Source organism: Carassius carassius, chromosome 2 (genome assembly GCF_963082965.1).
Source record: "Carassius carassius chromosome 2, fCarCar2.1, whole genome shotgun sequence".
Lineage (NCBI taxonomy): Eukaryota > Metazoa > Chordata > Actinopteri > Cypriniformes > Cyprinidae > Carassius > Carassius carassius.
This window is the reverse complement of record NC_081756.1, coordinates 9,084,785-9,107,960: the sequence shown is the minus strand read 5'-3', so window position 1 is coordinate 9,107,960 and position 23,176 is coordinate 9,084,785. Positions and strand designations below refer to the sequence as shown.

The 23,176-nt window shown below is 37.0% G+C and overlaps 2 protein-coding genes across 2 annotated transcripts; one reads left to right on the top strand and one right to left on the bottom strand.

Annotated features, from left to right (window-relative positions):
- Positions 1–13,640: 13,640 nt before the first annotated feature.
- On the bottom strand, positions 13,641–15,903 carry LOC132101642 (large ribosomal subunit protein mL46-like). The gene is made up of 4 exons (XM_059506733.1): positions 15,632–15,903; positions 15,232–15,436; positions 14,960–15,130; positions 13,641–14,624 (listed from the first exon to the last, which is right to left on the bottom strand). Exons 1-4 carry the CDS (start codon positions 15,857–15,859, stop codon positions 14,377–14,379), a joined length of 852 nt encoding a protein of 283 aa, XP_059362716.1. The 5' UTR covers positions 15,860–15,903; the 3' UTR covers positions 13,641–14,376.
- A 214-nt stretch (positions 15,904–16,117) lies between these two features.
- Positions 16,118–22,291, top strand: LOC132101649 (small ribosomal subunit protein uS11m-like). The gene is made up of 6 exons (XM_059506748.1): positions 16,118–16,306; positions 16,976–17,092; positions 17,943–18,041; positions 18,539–18,668; positions 19,525–19,590; positions 21,984–22,291. Exons 1-6 carry the CDS (start codon positions 16,227–16,229, stop codon positions 22,089–22,091), a joined length of 600 nt encoding a protein of 199 aa, XP_059362731.1. The 5' UTR covers positions 16,118–16,226; the 3' UTR covers positions 22,092–22,291.
- The last annotated feature ends 885 nt before the right edge of the window (positions 22,292–23,176 follow it).

Sequence of the window (23,176 nt, the reverse complement as noted above, 5' to 3'; positions counted from 1 at the left end):
GAGCTAAGAAAAAACAATTCCGTGCTCAATAAATGTATTTGCATGTTTGCTATTATACATATTAACGTGCAGTAATAACTCCTCTCACGCAGTTTACTCAGGTGCTGTCTCACAAACTTATTCTCTGTGGTCCTGTCAAGTCCCTCTCTCTCTCTCTCTCTCTCTCTCAACCTCTTAATTCTGTGCGCGTTTAACTCTTGACACACGCTTGCTCAATTTCCAACAGCATTAAAAGTGTGCCACAAAATCAACCAATCGGAAATTTAAAGGTCAATTGTGATGTGGCTGCTGGTCTCCAATCAAATCGCTAGTAGAACCAAATCCCGTCTGGTCTGAGTACGTTTCGAACGCTTCTGTGCGCTGACGTCCTCCCACAAGTTAAGAGATTTTAAACAAACACTTGCAGTTAACCAAATGAAACAATACACATTTTAATGCTATAAAAGTGTTAAGTCAGAATTACTTAAAAGTCAGAATTACGTTAGATGGCTAATTTACAACTAGCAAACCGATAGTGAGCTAGCATCACAAGATTAAAAAACAATTATTGACAGACCAAGATTATAATAAAAGTGACTGTCCAATTCTAAGATAAACACTTATTCAGTGTCAGTAAATTAGGTGTACCAAACAATCATAAAACAAATAAATATTATCTTACTGTCATTGTGAGGTAAAATAATGAGGAAGGATCCTCTCTGTCAGCCAATCACACAGCGACGTCTGTAAATTCCTTCAGAAAACAGTTTGTGGCGCACTTGAGCGTATTTTCAGATGCACATCTAATTTGAAGTAGCTTTTTATGGGAGCGGCAGCGCAATACTTTTATAAAAAAATAGATAAGGCTGTGTCAAATATTGTTTCTATTTTAGTTTTAATGAAAACCAGGGGACCCCCCAAGGTCATTTTTTGGGGCCTTATGGGGGGTCCCTTGATGATTATGGGGGGTCCCATAGCCCCCCCTCAATTCAAACACTGAGCAGGACTCAAACTGCGGTCTTCTGATCCGAAGTCAGACGCCTTATCCATTAGGTCACAAGGTCAGCGAGTTACTTAACTGCCTTTGTCTTTTGGAAAACGCACCCTCAGGACAGTTCTCCAGTCACCGACTCATCACTGAATCGAGAACTGACTCTTTCGACCCAGGTGTTCAAACAACCGATAAGCACATTATCATTTAGAATGAACGGAGGATTTTATTGACGTGGTAATTATTAATTTTTTCAATTAAATGTGCTTAAAACTCATTTGAAATAATTTTCACTGTTGTTTGATGATTAGGTTATAAATACTTCGTGTTTGAGCTGAATCCTGCACCAAACTGAAATGGAACTCTTGAAATTGCCCTCTGATATTTCAATATAAACTCTTCCAGTGTATATTATTTGTAAAATAATTAAAGGGTTAGTTCACCCAGATAGCAAAATTATGTAATTAATAACTTACCCTCATGTTGTTTCAAACCCGTAAGACCTCCGTTTTATCTTTGGAACACAGTTTAAGATATTTTAGATTTAGTCCGAGAGCTCTCAGTCCCTCCATTGAAGCTGTGTGTACGGTATACTGTCCATGTCCAGAAAGGTAAGAAAAACATCATCAAAGTAGTCCATGTGACATCAGAGGGTGAGTTGGAATTTTTTGAAGCATCGAAAATACATATTGGTCCAAAAATAGCAAAAACAACGACTTTATTCAGCATTGTCTTCTCTTCCGTGTCTGTTGTGTGAGAGAGTTCAAAACAAAGCAGTCTGGATATCCGGTTCGCGAACAAATCATTCAGATCACCAAATCGAACTGAATCGTTTTAAACGGTTCGCATTTCTAATACGCATTAATCCACAAATGACTTAAGCGGTTAACTTTTTTAATGTGGCTGACACTCCCTCTGAGTTCAAACAAACCAATATCCCGGAGTAATGCATGCACTCAAACAGTACACTGACTGAACTGCTGTGAAGAGAGAACTGAAGATGAACACCGAGCTGAGCCAGATAAGAAGAATCGAGGAGCTGCTGACACTGCGCATGTGTGATTCAGCGTGAAACAGACCGACACACAGAGCACATAAACCGAACTGATTCTTTTGGTGATTGATTCTTAAGTGACTCTGTGCTAATGTTATGAGCGCGGGTAAATCGAAGGCTTGAATCAAGGGCAATCATCGCAAATGACGCCATTACGTCGAGCACAAAAGAACCGGTGAACCGTTTTCTTCAACCGGTTTATTGAATCGAACTGTCCGAAAGAACTACTGGTGATCCGAAAACCGATGCAACCGGTTCTTGACTCGTGAACGAGTCAGTCTTTTGTTCGTTATCTGGCTGAGCTGAGACACGTAACAACTCTGTCTTTGTGCTGCTTCAGGAATAGTGTTGTGAACAAGGCTAGGTGGCATTGTCATTCTAATTGAAATCTCGTGGCATAATGGATAAGGCGTCTGACTTCGGATCAGAAGATTGCAGGTTTGAGTCCTGCCGGGGTCGTGGTTTTGTAAAGTTACCTGCTGCAACACGACCCATTAAGATTTCCTGGTAGTTATATGTGAAAATAGATATACGTAAAGCTGTGGCTACTAAATTTATCCCTTGCATAGTAGCAGTACATGCTCACAAATCACTCTGGACAAAAGCTATACTAAATAAGCAGATGTATATTCCAGTAGTGCACTATACACACAACCGCCTCCAGCATAACTTCATTGTTTGTTAGTCATGCAGAGTTCTGTTCCCCACATTCGTGTGATCTATGACAGAAGCATTTTAGCAGAGCCTGCAATGGCAAAATACAGCAAATTCTAATTTTTAAGAAAAAACTTTTATTCATTGACATAAATGTGACCCAGAAAAATCTGAAGGTTTGTAAATTAATGCACATTGCAAAAATATAGTTTATTATCTATAGGATGTTGATTCCTTGATGTTGATTCTGCTCATTTAAGGAATGGATTCAATGATAGTATATAGGCCTACAAGACTGTGAATGTAAAATAAAGCAGATGTCATGTCGATGAGATGCCTATCAGCTGAAGTGAGAGTGGATCATATAAAGATATCACTGCAGGATTTAGGATGCCAGACATTGAGATTTAAATAATCAATAATCCGAATAAAGCCATGAACATGAATTAAATGACAATAAAATGTACCATCTGGATACATTGCATGATTTTGTTCAAAATTCTTCTGTAGGGAATACATCAGCATTGACATTCAGATATGACATGTTTGACTTATGTGTATATAACATTTGCATAATTTCCCCTGGATGTAAAGTTAATGGACAGTGGGTGATGCCAAGCTGCCACTCATCCAGACTTGTGGGTTATTGATGCCTGATTCCATATGAAGTCAGTTTGCTACCTATGGATCATTTGTATTATCTTAGTAAAGTAAAATACTTAGTTTTAAATGTCAGTTAGGTTATCTGTTAACTGAAACAAAACACCCATCCACATGACATATTCTCGTTTTCAGGAGTGTCAATATATTTAGAAAAATTTGCTTAAAATGTAACCAGCCTCAGACCACCCAAGATGTAGATGAGTTTGTTTCTTCATGGGAACAGATTTGGAGAAATTTAGCATTTCATCACTATAGTTATATCAACTGAAAATTAAAACAATACTTTGCCTACAAATTACAATTTGCAGCAAATTTACTCTCCGTCTAGCCGTAGATGAGTTTTTATCTTCATCTTAACAGATTTGGTGGAATTAAGTATTTCATCGCTTGCTCACCAAAGGATCCTCTGCAGTAAATGGGTGCCGTCAGAATGAGAGTCCAAACAGCTGATAAAAACATCACAATAATCCATAAGTAAAGTCTTGCAAAGAAAAAAGACATCACTAAGACATTTTTGGCTAAAATACAAGTCCTATATCCATGCTTTTTCCAGTAAAAAGGTTGCCTCATCTAAACCAGAAGAGAAATTTGTACAGCTCACAAGCACCGTTTGTAAGCAAAAACAGTTCTAAAAAAATAGGTTGGTTAATTTTGATGTGAGAGTACAACAGGGGATGGACTTTTTCACTGGAGAAAGGGATGTTTTGGATAACTGAGTGGAATTAATGGACAGGGGTTAAGTGGTTTACTTGTTGATTATTGTGATATTTTTATTGGCTGTTTGGACTCTCATTCCGATGGCACCCATTCAATCCAGAGGATCCATTAGTGAGCAAGTGATGTAATGCTAAATTTCACCTGATCTTGTCACGCTGTCTGGACTTGTGTTTTGTTGTTGTTTTGTTTTTTTGCTCTTCTTCTCTCTGTTTCCCTCTATGGACCTGGCCCTCCGTCCCTCCCCCTGATCCTCCACCGGTCCACCTCCCTCCTGGGCTCCTTGTTTTTCTCTCTGTTTCCCTCTATGGACCTGGCCCTCCGTCCCTCCCCCTGATCCTCCGCCGGTCCATCTCCCTCCTGGGCTCCTTGTTTTTGTTGTTTGCACTTCTTGTCTCTGTTTCCCCATTTTACCTGGCCCTCCGTCCCTCGCCCTGGTCCTCCGCCGCTCCACCTCCCTCCTGGTCTCTGTGTTCCTTGGTCTCTTCTTGTGTTTGGGTGGAGCATCTAGTAGCTGCTCCGTGGAGGAGGGGGTAATGTCACGCTGTCTGGACTCTTGTTTCCCTGAGTCTCCACTATTGGTCTCACTTCCTCATAGGCACCTCACCGTAGGCACTACAATTCCCACAAAGCCTTGTCCCTTCATCACAGTAATTGCACTCCTGTTAATTGCACTCAGGTGTCTTCACTTGATAGTCATTACCCTGCCTATATTAACCAGTCTTTTTCTGTTTGTCTTCATGGTGTCCTTTCATTCCATCACCCAGTTTCCTCGTCTTCCGGGTTTCCTGTTCCAGTTCCTATTCCTGTTCCTGTTCTTATCCCTAGTGTTTGTTTGTTTGGATTGATTTCTGGTTTTGACCCCTGCTTGTTGGATTCTGATTTGTATTACCCAATAAATACCACACTGCAATTGGATCTCTCGTCTCCTGTGTTTCCCTGGGTTCCGAACGTAACAGATCTGTTCTGATGAAGAAACACATCTACATCTTGAATGGAATGAGGGTGAGTAAAATTTCAGCAAATTTCCATTTTTGGGCAAATTATTTCTCTAAAACTATAAACGACAATGATTCACTAATTGACAGAATGTAGAGTTTTCAAATTTTAGGTTTTGAAACGGAAACCTAATTGGGTCATTAGTTTGTCAAGATATATAGGCCTCAGGAAAAAGCTGACACAAAACAGGAAGAGCGCCAGTCCAGTGATGCCAAATGACAATCTGCCAGAAAGAGATTGTCTATATTACATTGGAACTATATTATTAATCTATCTACAGTGTTATTACACTGAACAAAATTATAAACACAACACCTTTGTTTTTGCACCCATTTTTCATGAGCTGAACTCAAAGATCTAAGACTTTTTCAATGTACACAAAAAGCCCATTTCTCTCTAATATTGTTCACAAATCTGTCTAAATCTGTGTTAGTGAGATCTTCTCCTTTGCCGAGATAATCCATCCACCTCACAGGTGTGGCATATCAAGATGCTGATTAGACAGCATGATTATTGTCCAGGTGTGCCTTAGGCTGGCCACAATAAAAGACCACTCTAAAGTGTGCAGTTTTATCACACAGCACAATGCCACAGATGTCGCAAGTTTTGAGGGAGTGTGCACTTGGCATGCTGACTGCAGGAATGTCCACCAGAGCTGTTTCCCGTGAATTGAATGTTCATTTCTCTACCATAAGCCATCTCCAAAGGCGAGAATTTGGCAGTACATCCAACTGGCCTTACAACTGCAGACCACGTGTAACCATACTAGCCCAGGCTCCACATCCAGCATCTTCACCTCCAAGACAGTTTGAGACCAGCCACCAAGACAGCTGCTGCAACAATCGGTTTGCATAATCAAAGAATTTCTGCACAAACTGTCAGAAACCATCTCAGGAAAGCTCATCTGCATGCTCGTCGTCATCATCGGGGTCTCGACCTGATTGCAGTTCGTTGTTGTAACCAACTTGAGTGGACAAATGCGCACATTCGATGGCATCTGGCACTTTGGAGAGGTGTTTTCTCATCATGCTGTCTAATCAGCATCTTGATATGCCACACCTGGTGGTATGGATTATCTTGGCAAAGGAGAAGTGCTCACTAACACAGATTTAGACAGATTTGTGAACAATATTTGAGAGAAATAGGCCTTTTGTGTCTTCGATCCTTGATTTCAGTTCATGAAAAATGGGGGCAAAAACAAAAGTGTTATGTTTATAATTTTGTTCAGTATAGGTAGTGCATAAAATTAAAAAGTGAATGCAAGTTTTATTCAAGCACAATGAGTTTCAAGAAATACAATACATAAGTGCGACGAGGAATGTGCAATGATGAAAATCATACAAAATCAGTTTTATGATTTAATGAGGAGTGTGTTCATACCAGTTCCATCTTTTCTCATTCCACAGTCTAGATTGAAATACTGCTTTCACACCAACTGATCTTACTGAAGACAAACACACTGCTCTGGAAAGCTATAGTGTGAAGTGCATATTGATTCCATGTCACCTAGAAACAAGGCCCAGCTGTTTCAGGCAAAGTGATGGAGCAGCGGCTAAGAGAGTTACACAGCAATCATTCAAATCTATAGCAATCTATTGACTCACAAATGCCACCTAATCGATAACACCGTATGGGAAAAGGCAGGAAAAGAAGACCACAAAAGAAAATAATCCATTTAAAAAGACACCAAGAAGCACATTCTGTGATTATGTGTACACAGTTTTAACACCTCATGCCATCTCTATCATGAATGCATTAAGACAGATCTAATTTTGTGATCTCCTTCTGGTGAGAGTAGATTTTTCAAGGACTTAGGGAGAAAATGATATTGGAGTGAAAAGCGGTTATTAGTGTTATCACAGTAGATTTTGGAGGTGATTTAAAAACTAGAACTGTACATTAAATTGTAGGAAGGGCAATGTCGGTAAAATTTCAATTAACCTGTGAAATTGCTTTGGTCGTTTCATGTTCCAATATTTACTGATCTATGACAACAAATCCAACAGTAGTGGTGGGTAATCACACCTTCAAAGAGGCTGCATGTGATTTGATTTAGTTTCAGTGGTGCACTATTGTAACAAACCATAGGTTGCAAACCTTGTGCTTTGATGTCTATTGTTCCATACTGAGTACTCATTATATCGTCCTGACCAGCAAAATGCATTAAAATTCGTAAAAGCATATAAGGGTTTAAACAGCAAGACCAATTGCTTTCATTAATCCATGTGGGCTGTCAAATTATGGATAACAGTACATAATACCTTTGTTAATGGCTCAGTCATTTGAGGTAAGGCATGATGTAATACATCGTATCAATCTGAGGTGAGAAGATTTCTCTTTTTGGCAGCTGCTTTTAAAGGTTGCTTTAATTTTTTTTATCTTAGAGACCCAACACAACATAGAAAAACTCTTTCTCTATACCTCTTATTTAGCCTCATTTACAATGCATGAACATCTTTACAAATGTGCTTATTTGGCAATCCACTGGGTGTGTGGGAGGATATAAGGAAGTTAGTTTAAATTAAATGCAGATTTTTGCAGGTAACTGTATTGCAAATTAAAGCCAACAGGTTTTTACTCTTTTTCATGAATCTACAATTAGGAGTAGGAGTGCATGTATCAGCATTTTCAGGAAATGTTGGTTATGTGTTAAAGGCATGTCAGTTTGATTATACTGTAATAGTTTTACTCGCCACAATCAATTTTGGAATTTCTACTAAATTTTATTCATTTAGTGAGTTTCAAATTGAGTTCACAGGTACATTCAAACTGATTGTGTTACGTATGATGAATGTATCACTCTAAATTGTACTACTTGATTTTAAAGCATGCACTGAATATATTGGAAATTACTGTTTGTTGTTGTATTTTTTACTGTTTTTACTATTTGTGACCCTGGCCCACAAAACTAAAAGTCATAAGGGTAAATTTTTCGAAATTGAGATTAATATATCATCTGGTAGCTGAATAGATACGCTGTCCATTGATGTATGAGGATGATAGGATAGGACAGTATTTGAAAATCTGGAATCTGAGGGTGCAGAAAAATCTAAATACTGAGAAAATCACCTTTAAAGTTGTCCAAATGAAGTTCTTAGCAATGCATATTACTAATCAAAAATAAGTTTAAATATATTTAAAATGTAAATATTTAAAAATATACCCCAGCGACTTAAGACTGGTTTTGTCATGCTGTTATATTTACCTTCACATTTATATTTGGTACACACTTTTATCCATAGTGACTTACACTGCATTAAAAGCATACAGTTTATCAGTTTATGCATTCCCTGGGAACATGCTGTTTCTAGTACATTGCCCTACTGTTTGAACTACAGGAGCACTGTAGTTAACCTTGTCTGATAGGATAGACCACCTTCGAAAACACTCAGGTGTCAGAGCCATCAGAATGAGAGTTCAGTCAGTAGATAAAAGCATCACAATAATCCACAAGTAATCCACAAAACCACATGACAGGTTTTTAATCAGCTGTTTGGACTCTCATTCTGATGGCACCCATTGACTGTGGAGGATACTTTGGTGAGCAGGTGATGTAATTCTACATTTCTCCAAATCTGTTCTGAAACAAAACAAACTGATCTGCAGCTTGGATGTACTGTTCAATATGGAGTTCAAATAATGAAAATCAAACCATTTTCACTGAACTTAAATCTCAGGTTTAAGTGACTTGACTCATGTTGTAGCTGACAGTAAATTAATTGTTCTAGTGTTTCTTCCTTTCACACTAGTGCACTTCCAACCTCGTACTAAAGAGCTAAATTCAAAAGTTAATTTTAAAGTCTATTGGGTCAAATGCAAAAGTTAAATATAATTACTAACTATTTACATTACCTAAAATGCTTTCTCCTATTACATGCAGAAGGAAAAATGCTGTCTTGCATTAGTTGAATGTGTTTGGCTTCCCAAAAACTGTACGTCAACATTTCATATACTTATTTTCTGTGGAGGGACTGAATACAGTAAGCTCAGCCAAGCAAAGTCATACATGATGAAGCCATATGTTTCTCACTAATTATGCATTTTTTGTTGCACCACAGTGTTTTTGAATGGTAATGTGAATTGCACGTTAATTGATTAATGACCCTCTGTGCCTTTTCCTGGCTTCTATGGCATAATTTAAACAAAACAAACAAATACAAAAAGAAATGGCTTCATTTGGCAGGCCAGTGTGGAGCAATTGCTTTAAAAAATGTGCCTCTATTGTGGTTCATAGTGTTTTAACAAAGTTCATTCCTGCAACGCTGACACTATTTCAACTATTTCAGATGCAAACATTTTAAATCTACCAACAGTTTTCAAAATAGCTTCTTCCATTAACACATTATGGATAGATTGTCTTGAAAGAAGCTTGAGAGGGAGACAATGTAGTCGTAAATAGATGGTAGGATATCAATCAAGAACATCGCATGGATGCTATGGAGATAGATAATAAAGGGAAATGTCCTAAAACGATTGTAAAATGCAGTTCTCGCCTTAACAGGGACTTCTTCAACCCTCTATTTCCCCCAAAGGGATTTCAGTTCAATTTCAGTCTTCCCATTCCCCGAATCTGTGCCAGGTCAGAAAAGGGGCTCGCTCCCCCCTGTCTTCCTTAGCGCTGCCCAATAGGTGTAATTATGATGGATGGGGCAATTTCCAGTAGCTCTTTTTTTTACCAAGAGGGTCATACCCATCTTGGTTTCTCACAAATGTAATGACTCTTCAAAGGTGCACACTCACAAAAGTGCATCCAAAGCACAGTGTTTGAGAGCTGACCTAAGGCCAGGTATGAAAACGCAACAAATCACTGACTGTAACTGGTAATGACACCTAATGACACCATTTGCTTTGTGCTCAAGGAACCCATATTCAATGACACGTTTTATGTTAGTTTTTTTCAGTGAAGGATATTCAGTATCACAAGGGCCACAAAGGGGTGCTAAAGGATCTGCGGAAAATTTGAGAAGGAAAAAAATAAAATAAAGCCTAACTCCTTAATTATTATTATTATTATTCAATTAAATTATTTAAATATAAAATGTTATTCGCTTTTTACAAAATTTTTAATCTATTTTTTATTATTATATTTTTATAAGACAACAATCGTGTAACAGTGAAAATGGTTCAAAAATATTTTCTTACTAACACACACACACACACACACACACACACATATATATATATATATATATATATATATATATATATATATATATATTACTTAAGCAGTGACAAGGTCACTGAAGGTCAAGTATAAATTTTTTTTTTAAACAAGTTGCCTTACACTTCTCACACAGTAAAATAATGAATTTTTTTTTTTTTTTTTTTTTTTGCTGAAGTATCATAGACCAATAGAGTTATTGCTTGTTCAGTTAAATTGGCTTTTCCGGATAAAAAAAAAAAAAGAACACACATGGAAGCAGTGTTAGGTTAACTGGGGTTAAATTTCTCCTTTGGGGCTTCAATAAAAAGATTTTGCATTGTACTCTGCACTTTATAAATGGTTGATTGATTGTAGGCTTTGTTTTTTAGCACAGTCTTTCACTTTAATTTGAAATGGGACTTGGTGTCTAAAAACAAACAAATATGAGAGGACAAAGTGCAGAGAAAATATCAATTCTAATATCGTCAAAGGGTGTTTAATCCTTTCAGACATGACAAAGCATTGTGATAGAGATGTGAGACGTGAGCGAGGACAAAACATGCTGATCAGCTAATTGTAGTACATCCCCTCAATAACTTCACCTGATCTCATACAGCTGAGCTCAGCGCTTGAGGTCTTTGAAGGGAGGGAAGGTTTGGACTTGCACCCCTTTATTTCTTTCCCAGCTCCATTTAGCTGTCTCCGAAGACCTCGGAGCCTCCGTCTTAACCTTCAATTATGAATTAAGCTGTTGAGGTAAAGCATGTTTATGGGAGAAATGTGGCCAATTTAATTTGAAATGGGATTTGGGTTGAAGTGTCTTACCAGCAAACATGCATAATGTTTTTTATTCTCACTGTTACTAGGTTAGACATAAGCGTATTGAGTACGCTTAGGTGCAGAGAGCACTGTATGTTTACATTAACTAATAAAACTAGAACAATATGCCAATATCTGGATTAATGTTAGAGCTGAGATACAGTTCCAATAAAAGACTTGTTTTGTAGCTTTACAGCAATGAATCACAGCGGACTTCCTTTGGCTTTTTTGACATTAATCAACAGAAAACACTATAAAGGGATTTAAATAATACGGAGTATAAAATCCAAACTAATTAATAAGTATCCACCCCCTTTAACATGACATAAATAAATCAAGTTGATAGTTAAACTACTTGTGTGTAGTCAGAGAGTTTCAATTGATTGTATAAAAATGACTCAATCTGGGAGCTCCAACTCCCAATATTGTGTCAGAACTTACATCATTAAGACAAAAAAAAAAAGAAAACCTCCAAGCAATTCTGCAGAAAAGTAATTGAAAAGCTAAAGTCAGGGGACGACTACAAAAAGACTTCAAGAAGTCATTAAATATCCCTTGGAGTATAGTTAAATCAATAATTAAATAATGGAAAGCGCATGGCAGTACTGTGAATCTAACTAGAGCTGGCTATCTTAAAAAAAACAAGTGACCATGGAGGAAACTAGTGAGGGAGGTCACCAAGACCAGTTTGAAGACATGGTTTTGAGATGGAGACCAAAATAATGTTTTTTAGCCATCAAACTAAATGCACGTCAGACAAGCACAACACATATTTTGAGAAGCATGGTGATGGTAGTATCATGCTGTTGGGAAGCTTCTCTAGAGCAAGACCTTGAAGGCTTGTGAGGATATGAAAACACATGAATGCAGGAAAATCCTGTTGGAAAACTGCAATTATTTGTTTTCCAGCAAGACAACAACCCAAAGCTACACAGGAATGGCTTAAATAGACAATGCAATGTTAATGTCCTTGAGTGGCAAGATCAAACTCAGTTGAGAATTTATGGCTGGACTTGAAAATAGCAGTTTTGCTGAAAGAAACATGCAGTTTTGAAAGAAAAGCATTGCATTGCAGTAACCAAACTATCCACATAAAATCAAGTCAACTATTTAATGCCGACTTGACGGGAATGTATATTTATGGCTAAAATGTATGGTGTTATTGTCCTGGAATGACCAGATCAGTCTTAGTCTTACTGAGAATTTATGGATGGACACTTGAAAGTGCAGTTTTGCAGAAAGAAGCTTGCAGTTTGCAGTTGAAAAGGATGAAGAAAGATGAATACTTATGAAAAGCACATAGAAACATTCAAAAATGTCAACGCTGTCCCTTAAGGGGGCCAGGATGTCTCTAAAAAGAACATTATTTTGTGTATTTGGTGTGATGAAATGGGTTTTGTGGTTTAAGGTTAAAAAAAACATTACTTCCCACATACTGTACATTGTTGTTGCTCCTCTATTTCTTGCTCCTCATCGATTTTTACAAAGCTCATTCGTCTGAAAAGCGAGTTGTGCTCTGATTGGCCAGCTATCCAGTGCATTGTGATTGGCTGAATACCTCAAGCGTGTGACGGAAAGGTTACGCGCCTCACCATACTTTGATGCTGTGTGTCCCAGTGCGACAAGACAAAAACATTAAAACCCATTATAAATGAGGCATTTGTTGCATCCAGTGGGGACACCATTGCAGATTATAATGACTTATACTGTATTTTTACGCGTTGCATCGCGCCGTGTAAACATAAAACCATTTGTGATCTGAGAAACGAAAACCAACAAAGGCTACAGTCCACTGCTCAGAATTCACGTTTGAATCATCAGTGGCATCTTTGCATGAACATTTGGCAGCGTTATGCAAATCTTCCCACATCGTGACATAGAAAAGTAAGGGCGTGTTAAAACAAGGCATTTTAGGAGACCATGGATGAGGCTGAACTTTTAAAAAGAATATCTCTTTGGGTTTGAGACATTAGTCTTTGCAACTTCATGGATCTTATCTATTAACGAACAGCTTGTAACACTCCAAAGAGAAAGAAAGACTTGAAATTGCATCATATGACCCCTGGAAAAGTTACCGCATATTCTTTCTGTTTCTGAAGTAACTACAACCCTCAGCTTCACAAAAGTAGAGTGACGCTGCACAGACAAGTGAGTTAAAGTCATTTAATATTGATTTGGACTTATAGTGTTCCAATAAACCACGTTAAAACTTTTCTTGAAGTATTGTGTATTTATTTTTCATTTAATATAAGTCCTGAACTGAATCACGATGCCGGCTCAACATTGTGATGTCTGTCAGCCATCGGCAATTGCATTATCTATCAGCCAAACCTTAATACATAGAAAAGCTCTTGCATTGACTCTTAATCTCACAAAAACGGTTATAAAATATCTGGGTCATATTTTATTCCCAAAACAAAAAGAAAAAATATTTGGATAAAGAAAATAAAGTCTGTTTTTAGTACCACTGAGGTTTTTCAAAGAAGTCATATATCACTTATCCCTATGAAAACTGGCTAGGTCCTTTCTCAAGTGAGTGTTCTTTAAAAAAATCTCCCTCTGCAAAGCCCGAAGCCCACAGCTGCACTATTTATGAGGAATTTCAAAAGTAATTTCTCTTCCAAATCCCAAAACGCTGGCAGAAATGACTGTCTACAGCCAATTTTCAGAGACCTACATAATCAAGGTGCCTAAATAATTCATAGTATTACTAATCCCCATTTCCACCAGCACAGCACAAAAGTCAATGACTATTTGACAACTGAGCATGCGGGAGAGACATAAAAGAGCAGAAGAGAAATCCCAAGTACAAGGCATTTAAACTTGACAAGACAGCAATATACCGGCCAAAAGCATAATTGGAGATCCTTTGTGTTTTCATAAAGGGGGAAGAGGGTCCGTTGGATTGTCTGTCCTCCATTCTTTGTCCATCTACTGCCCTCAAGTGGTAGTATTTTAGAGGACAAAATATGTGCATGGATAAAGAAGTCAGGGTGAAGTATAGGAATAGCAAACAATATACAATTTCCACCCTGCTAGAAACATGATTTCATGCTAAATTTAAAAATACTTAAAAAAAAAGATGAGATCACATGCTATAAAGTCAAAAACTGGACGTTTTTATAGAAGTTTTCATTTACAAGCAGGATAAATACATACACACATCGACAGGTGATAATATAGTGTATGGAACATACTGTATAACATATATATGACAATCTGAACGTCACTCATTGATTATTACGGTCATCAGGTGGATTAGGGTCCAAACTCATGGAATCATAGTCCAAAAAATATAAAAAGCATAAACCTGTGCTCTGTTTTCCAATATATTCTCCATCATGTCCATGTCTTCCCATATTACAGTGCCATAATGAAGCGTCTGGCTTGTTTCAGGTACTCTGGCTTCAGGAAGTCCTGGAGTTCCTCCTTTTTAACCCAAGCAAATAAATTCTTCTCTAGGGGTAAGTGCTTATGGCTGGGCAGCACAGCTTTGAAGAAGAACACTTTGGCTCCAACACTGCCCTCTTTCTGAATGTGCTTTGGGTATTTATACTTGTAAAATCCACAGGGTGCATTGCCAAGGAAGGTGGCCTTTATATCAGCCCCTACAGAGGACAAATTAAACAGAAGCTTAATCATGTAACCTGCAGAGAATTACAGTCTTATTATATCATCACTGCCATGCTGAATGATACCTATTGTGATTTTGTTAGTGAGTAAGAAGAAACTTAGTTTTTAAACACTGTGGAACAAATCTTTCCACTAGTCCTCAAAAGTAAAAACCAAAACATAATTTTTCTTTAACCAGAAAATGTATCATGTTTAATTTTTTTCTTTATCTTCTTGTGATGTCGTGTTAAAACAGCTTTTTTTTATAAAGCTGACATCAACTCCACAATAAAAACAGACTGACCTTACAATATTACAATATAAGCATTACCTGGAAGACTTGCAAGGGCACGTTCGGCCGTCTGTCGAAGCGTCTCTCCCGTCTGCCACTGTATCTGAGGCAGGAGCCAAAGCTTTAGACTGCCAACATCCTTCTTCACCAACAAGATTAAGCTGTCTGCTAAACAACGCTTTGAAGAACCCATGTCTTTCTCGTCAACACCTGTGGAGTAATTTGTGAATATTCTACACATTTATAACTCTGAAGTGTCTTAAAAACATGACTAGAATCAAAAACTATATCACTGCCTAAATAATGCTTACCTTGTGACCTCGGAGCTGGTTGAAATAGCTTCAGTTTCTGTTCCCAAATATCTTCCAGATCTTGAGCTGTAACAATTTCTTTATCTCTATAATCCTCCTCCTCCTCATCGGAATCATAATCCTCTTCTTGTTTCCGGCTCATCCGTGCAGCATCCTCCAGGAGCCTCAGCTCGTGGTCCGAGAGCAGACTTCTCTCTAACTCCATCTGAAACGATAAATATTAATACATGGGCAGCATTATAAAGGGATGCTGGCAGACCAGAGCCTAATATTAGAATACACAAGACTGACCACAGACACACTAGCTCAAAATACACTTCACAGCACACTAAAATTATTATATATTTCATGTGTAATATATATATATATATATATATATATATATATAAAACATTTTTACCTGGTGCATTAGCTCCATGAACTCTTCCTCTAACGGGCTCCTGTCTTGAGAGACCACAGGTAGCCGCTGCAGGCATACAGCTCCATGCAGCGCCCACGGAGACGCAACACCCGCAGTTTTCAAATTTTGTTTCCTAGAGGACGAAACATTTCGCACGCCTTTGTTTAATGTAACTGTAATTGTTATTCTCCGCAATGGTCGAAAAAGTCTACTGAAGGGCGCCGCCATGTTGACCGCACGTGTTCCCGTCGTGCTTAGCGGAGTTTGTGAAATAGACGCGACTATTTCGAAAATAGGGGGAACCAGTTAAAGAGAAAAATGGTTTGGGGGTGTTTACAAATGCAATCTAATGAAAATAAATACCTACTATAGCTATAAAATGTAGTGTTACTTTTATCAATATAAAAAAAATAATTTACGTCACATTCGATACACTGGCGTCTAAAGTATAAGTACAACACCCCTCTGAAATATAGCATGAATGGACGTTCCGGTTAAACACACTTTACACGAGTCGACCCTTGTGTCCGCCAAGCTACCTGAAGTCATGAGTGTGTGTGTTCGTGAATAAACTGCATGATTTAAAACACACACTATGTATCTTAGGCTATACAGCTTCATTCGAGGTTCGTGCCAGCAGCTTTTTGAGCCATTTAATTCAGCTGGACGGTTAATGTAAGTAGCTCGTGTGTTTATTATAGCAGCACATCTGATAAAGTGTTTGATTTGTATAACAGACGCATATCCTTCTCTGTAATGCTGTTTGTGTGTGTTTGTGTGTGTGTGTGTGTGTGTGTGTGTGTGTGTGTGTGTGTGTGTGTGTGTGTGTGTGTGTGTGTGTGTGTGTTTAGGCTAGATTTAAGTCAACAAAACAATCATATATTTAAAATGCTGACATAACATTAATCTGGTTCTTTGTTTGTGGTTCCATGGTATTATTGTCTTTTAGGACACGTCTAATATTTTTAGGTCATGTGAAATAAATGTGCTTTTTTGACAATGCACTGTAGTTAAACCATGCCTTCCTGGAAATATACCATATTAATACTGTTTCCCCCCTCATCTAACATGATTAATGATTATACAGTTACTGTTCTCTGAAGCACCTCCTAAATACCATATTCACTGTCAGTGAAAAGTTTGGAGATGCATACTCATTTTTTATTACTACTGTTTCCACATTTTACAGTAAAAGTGAAGTCATCAAAACTATGAAATGACAGAAGATAAAATGTCTTCTACTTGAGCTTCTTCAAAGTCGTGACCATTCGTCTAAACACCAGCTTTGCATACTCAGGACAGTTTTTGGTACTGATGTTTATAAATGGTTGTTGTCTCCTGCAGTGGTGGAAATGTGGGTCTTCAGCGTCCGCTGTCATGCAGTGCCATCCGATTACAAGATACTGACACAAAACCAGTGGAAACCAAGAGCTCATCAGCCCCCGTCAGAAGATTGAAAGAGTATGACAGAAGCACTGACAAACACCTGATTTCAAATATGGCCTTAACCCTGGGACTCCCGAACTTTTTTGTCCATTATCACATAAATTAACCCCAGAGATTACAAATAATAAATAGATTGTGATACATTTTGGATTCTTTAATGACTAGAAAGTTCCAAATCATTTGTTTAAAACAGATATCTTTTGAGTAAAACAATAAAAAAAATTATTTAAATAGCAAAACCTGTTTTCAATATTGATAGGGCTGCACGATTTTGACAAAAAAAATCTGAATTGTCAATCATTCCCTTAAAAGCTGTTAATGCGATTATTAATTACGATTATCACAATTTACATTGAATGATGTCTATACCATTGTTTGATGCATCTGCATGCTGTTTTTTATATGAAAATAAATAAGCTGAAAACACTCTTAACTGAATAACTTTTACTGCTTTTCTATAATATTAAGCCTCAAATGTCAACTAGACATCGGATCTTTAAATTATAAAAAAGTACAAATATGAATGGTATTATAATGTTATACTAAAAATAAATTAAAATAATGTGAAAAAACCCTTTAGATAACATGTAGAAAGAAAAAAAATGCATCTTAAGCACGCCAAATGACTTTGAACGATTAATTGCCACTTCGAATGATTATGTACTTGTGGCATTTATAATTGTAATCGCGATTAAAAAATTTGATTAACTGTGCAGCCCTAATTGATAGTAACAGTTATAACTGATAATAACATATATCTATATAAAGTATTGCTATATAGATAGAAAAATAGATAAATTCTACAGTAGATTTCATGGTGAAATGTTTGTTATTGTTGTTGCTTTATATTCTGTTCTCTATGTAGTCTCTTCCCTCCATTTCCGGGTGAGGAGAGCTCCCTGACATGGGACAGAAAGAAGTTTGAAGAGTTACCGATAGCACACATAAAAGCCACATATAACAAGTAAGTTGCTTCACAAAAATTAAACAGTTGTGATTGACAAATGAAAATGGAATTAGTCCATATATAGTTTGCTTGCTGTGTGCATGCAGCTATAGCGTGACTTATTTCAGCTCTTACTTATGCTCGACATTTATCCATCTATTGTGTTTGTCAAGGTGCTTTTGTTGCTTATCATGTACACATACATATACACATCATGCCTTTTAGTTTTGCATATGTGGAGTGAAATTACAGTATTTTCTGTGTTTTTCTGAGAGCTACAGATGTCCATAGTTGCAGTATGTGCATTATAATTTTTATTTATACGTAATTCTGCATGTTAACTCGGCCCACACTCGCACAGACTTGTCTTGTCTAATAATAATTTCAGCATTGATGCATACCTGATCACAACCTGTGATTTATCCTCCATCTCTCCAAAAATACTGGGCTTTCATAGTCAGGAGTCCATAAAAGCTGCAGGCTGATAACATATTGTCCTTATGTTCTTGCTGTAGCACACATATCCAGGTCACAGATTGTCTGGGCCAGTACATGATCCGAACCTCGTGTGGATCAGAGGGCTTTAAGAATGTGAAGAAATCCACTCCCATTGCAGCACAGACTGCTGGGATTTCAGCTGCTGCGGTAAGATGGACCATCATATTGATAGTTACCAGGTTATTGATAACATATACTGAGATGGATTGTTTAAGCCCATTTTTGTGTGGTTGGAGTTAAATACATTGTAATAAAAATATAGTTGCCAAGGCATAAACAATATATCATTTTGTTTGTTTTGTTCCATCAAGATAATTTTGTGTCTGTCATTTGGATGTTGTCCACTTGATGGCAGCACATTTCTTTGTAGTAATTTACCACACCCTGCTTAATTGTTAAAGTACCCTTCTTTACTGTAGATTGTAGATTTAAAATTTTAAATCATGCTGAAAAATTCTGTCAGAACAGACATGAAATGTGATATGAGAAACAGGACCAGTGAAAAACTTAATTGGAATATAGAGAACTTCTGAAAGGTGTTTTATTTATTTATTTGTTTTTGTAAAATATGAAAGTCTTATGTGCGTGTATGTATCCTCAGGTCTGAGATTATCAGCAGTACCTTACTGACCGTTTCAGTGTTGTTTATACTGATAATTTGACTGGCCAAGAGAAATAGAAAAATTAAAAATAGCATTTCGAATCTTCGGGTTTCATGTTTATTCATCTCTTTGGTTACTTCCACGCTATTTGTTTGTAATTTCATCAGCATGTGTAGTGAAGAGTCTAATGACAACCCTGAGTCACAGCGGGCTGTATAATCAGTATATGACTGCCCACTGATAACCATTCATTTGCTGTATGGACACAAGCGTTGTGATCTAAATTGGTAGTTTCGGACTGACCTCAGATTCTAGGCTCCTGCAATTTTGTCTTTCCTCAGTGATTCATTAGTTTTTATTATGCTAAATGTTCTAAATGTATGTATGTTTGTCTTGAGCAGAAGGCGAGGGCAAAGGGGGTCACATATGTCCGTGTGCTGGTGAAGGGACTCGGTCCAGGGCGCTTGGTGAGTAGCTTACTAATGACTTGCATGATACCTATAAAGATTTACAGCAACAACAACAAAAAAGTGTTCTGAAAAAATCTGCAGTTCCTTGTGGATTAAACTACATTGTAGGTAAGAATACCTCCGTAGTTCCAGGGAAGTTTTTATTTATTGTGACGTTTTCCATTTACCTATATTTTATATGATTGCAATAAGATTTTCAAATGACGGCTTATCTGTAACTGTGTGAAAACCAAAGTGAACCTTTGTATGCGAATGAGGGTTTTGACTCTGTACAGCTGTCAACATCATAATTTAGCTCCACTCCCAAATTAGAAAAACATTATGTTGCTGTTTTCTAATAAGCAGTGAATTTTGCAGTAAATACCAAAAAATGTAAATGCAAAATAGTAATAATTAAAATATTTGTAATTCAAGGGTCCAAGATGATCTATATTGTTATTCACCACTTATTTGTGTGCACAATAGAGAATAAAAGAGCAAAATAAAAACATAGAAAAGGCATAGAGAGATCAGGGAGCTATTGCATAAAATAAATTTTTTTATGTTTTGGAAAGAAGTTACTTGTGCTCACCAAGGCAGCATTTATTTGATAAAAAATACAGTAAAAACAGTAATATTGTGAAATATTGTTACAATATACAATTTAAAATACCGGTAGGTTTCGATTGTAATATATTTTAAAATGCAATTTATTCCTGTGATGCAAAGCTATATTTTCAGCATCATTACTCCAGTCTTCAGTGTCACATGATACTTCAGAAATCATTCTGATATAATGATTTGATGCTCAATTTCAAAAACAGTTTCTTCTTCTTTCTTTTTTTAACAGTTGTGCTGAATAATTTTTGTGCAAGCCATTTTTGAAAAGAAAGATTTTTTTTTCTACACAGTTAACCATGTTCAAGTTGAAAATCATAATGGTATCAATCTAAGCACAACAAAGCACAAATAGTGTCAGACAGTGTTTTATTTGATGTTGTTATTTATTGATTTTTTTGGTGTTTGTTTGTTCAAATTGTTAAACCCAAGTATGCTTAAACAAACACCATTAATAAAAGAATAAACCAGAAAAACTAAAGACTAGTGCAGTAGAAGTGATGCTAAAAACTGTTGCATGGCATGCATATTTGACTTTAAAGCTTCTGTTCGCAGCTTGAGGTCAACAAACATAAGATTTAATTTAAATTTGTAGTAAAAATAGTCTTTATTACTATCACCTTTTCTGCATGGTTTGAGGTGTGCCGTTCCATTTTAGAGGGGCCTAAGCCATTTCTAGAGACCAGAAAATCATTGAGACATTTCTAGGCAATTGGGAGTAAACAGATAATGCTGTTACAGAGACCTACAAGCTGCGCATAGCGAACACAATACACACAACTAAATACGTATTTTGCATGCTACAGTAGACTTCAGAGTGCATGACAGCATGTTTTTAAAAGAATTACTCCACTTTCAGAATAAAAATATCCTGATAACTTACTCACCCCCATGTCACCCAAGATGTTCATGTCTCCCTTTCTTCAGTTGCAAATAATTTATCAGTCACAACTTATATAACGAAACGAATTTCTTTCAAAAAAAAAAAAAAATTATAAACTTTTTGCCCGTCTTGCGATCCGCTTGCATACTGTGTACAACGGTTCAAGACAGGATGTGTCTTAAAACTCCCAACACTTTTCTCCTCAAACTTCAAAATCGTCCTACATCGTTGTTTTAAAGTGTTGGTGCTTTTTTTTTTTTTTTTTTTTGGAAAGACTGTTTGACCATACTTGCTCATTCACTTTGTAAATACTGGGTCGGTGCTTCTGCAGTTCTGCAGTTGGAGTAAAAAATAAGTTGGGAGTTTTTCCGGATTTCCCCTTACAGTGCAGAGCACAGCGTATTCTCCACAGGAATCCGACACGGTGTTTGAGGGAGGAGAGGTTCAAGTTTTCCCGGGTCTGCGCGCACAACAAATGAGTGGGCATAAATATGCTAATGTTTCATTATGATGTCATCTTAAAAACGGCTAAAGATTTAAAAATTAATGGACTGCAGACATTCACTGCAGATTATCCTCTGGTGAGCAAGTGAATTTTTGAGAAAATGTTCTTTTAAATTAAATTTTAAGTGACCATAAGATGACCGCAAAGATAAATAACATTTGTAATATCCTCCAGTAACAAATATGGTGCAGATATAATGTTCATCCCTATTAGAAATAGTAAAAAAAAAAAAAAAATTGTCCAAAACAGCACATTTCACAAGTGTATAGTTCAAGAGTATTAGGCTTCATTGGATCATTATGTCACTGGAGTCACTCCTGTTCCTCTTCTAGAGAGAGTGTATTGTTGTGAACTGTATCTGGTAGCTGACTTGGATTATATTGATTTTGCTCCCCCCGTGTGTAGTCTGCCATTAAAGGGTTAACCATGGGAGGACTTGAGGTTGTTTCCATCACCGACAACACCCCAGTGCCGCACAATGGCTGTCGCCCTCGCAAAGCACGAAGGATGTGAGGAGGAAGAAACCCCATGAACCCCGAAATCCTGTTTGTCTTTCTCTATGCATTATCATCGACCATCCAGTCTGAATATAGAGGTTGAATGCTTAATTATTCAGCTCAACGCTGTTGTAGAGTAATGCTTTATTGCTTTTTGTAGCGGCAAAGCTATGTATATGTATTTACCTTTTTAATAATTATTAAAGGTGTGAAAGTGTCACTCATGTCAGTTTTCAATTCTTATTAGTGCATGTGCATCTTTCAGCTACGCATGGCTGTGTAATTTATAAAGCAACCCTGTAATTCGAAATCTAAATGAAACCTAGAAATAAACAGACAGTGATCGTGCTGGATAACATGGATCATCAGGTTTCCAACTTGTGCAGTTCATTCAGCTTCAGTGATGCTATCTTTAAAGTACAAGGGGAGCAACCCAAATACTAAAACATTTATTTATTCATTCATTTAAACTTTTCACATATGGTTATGCTGATCTTAAATAATACAAATATAAATACAATTGTATTAAAAAACAAAAAGGAGAAGCATTTTCACTTGTGGTCTCAGATTTTATGATCCAACTGCATTTTGTGATGAATTTAAGTGTTTTAAGTGGTTGTTGTTGTTGTTTTCAGGAAATTGCACAAAATCATTACCCTGTGTGTGTTCTCAGACATATGCTTTTGTTTTTTTTTCTTTTTAATAATCATTATTGTTCAATATGTTATCACTTAATCTGAGTCTGAGTTGACAGGCACAAGGTGGAATAGCTCCCTATAAATAAATGGACCCTTGTAAGATTATTGCCCTTTCCTACCATTACATCAGGTGCTTCGTTGCTATAACAACAGCAATTAGCGGGGACTCAGGCAGGCGGTTGAATGCAAGTCTGTTCCTAGTACCCATAGCAACCAAGGTCAGGCCTGCAACGCACATCTGCTTTTACTCTAGCTTTAGTGAACACTATTGCTTGAGGACTGGAGAAAGACAATGAAAATAAGAAATTGTTCCATGTTAATCATTTAGAAGCTTGCTGGACATCTGTGGTTCATTCTTACAGTTTTGATTTATTAACAAAACATTTCATGGTAGAAAACCGGT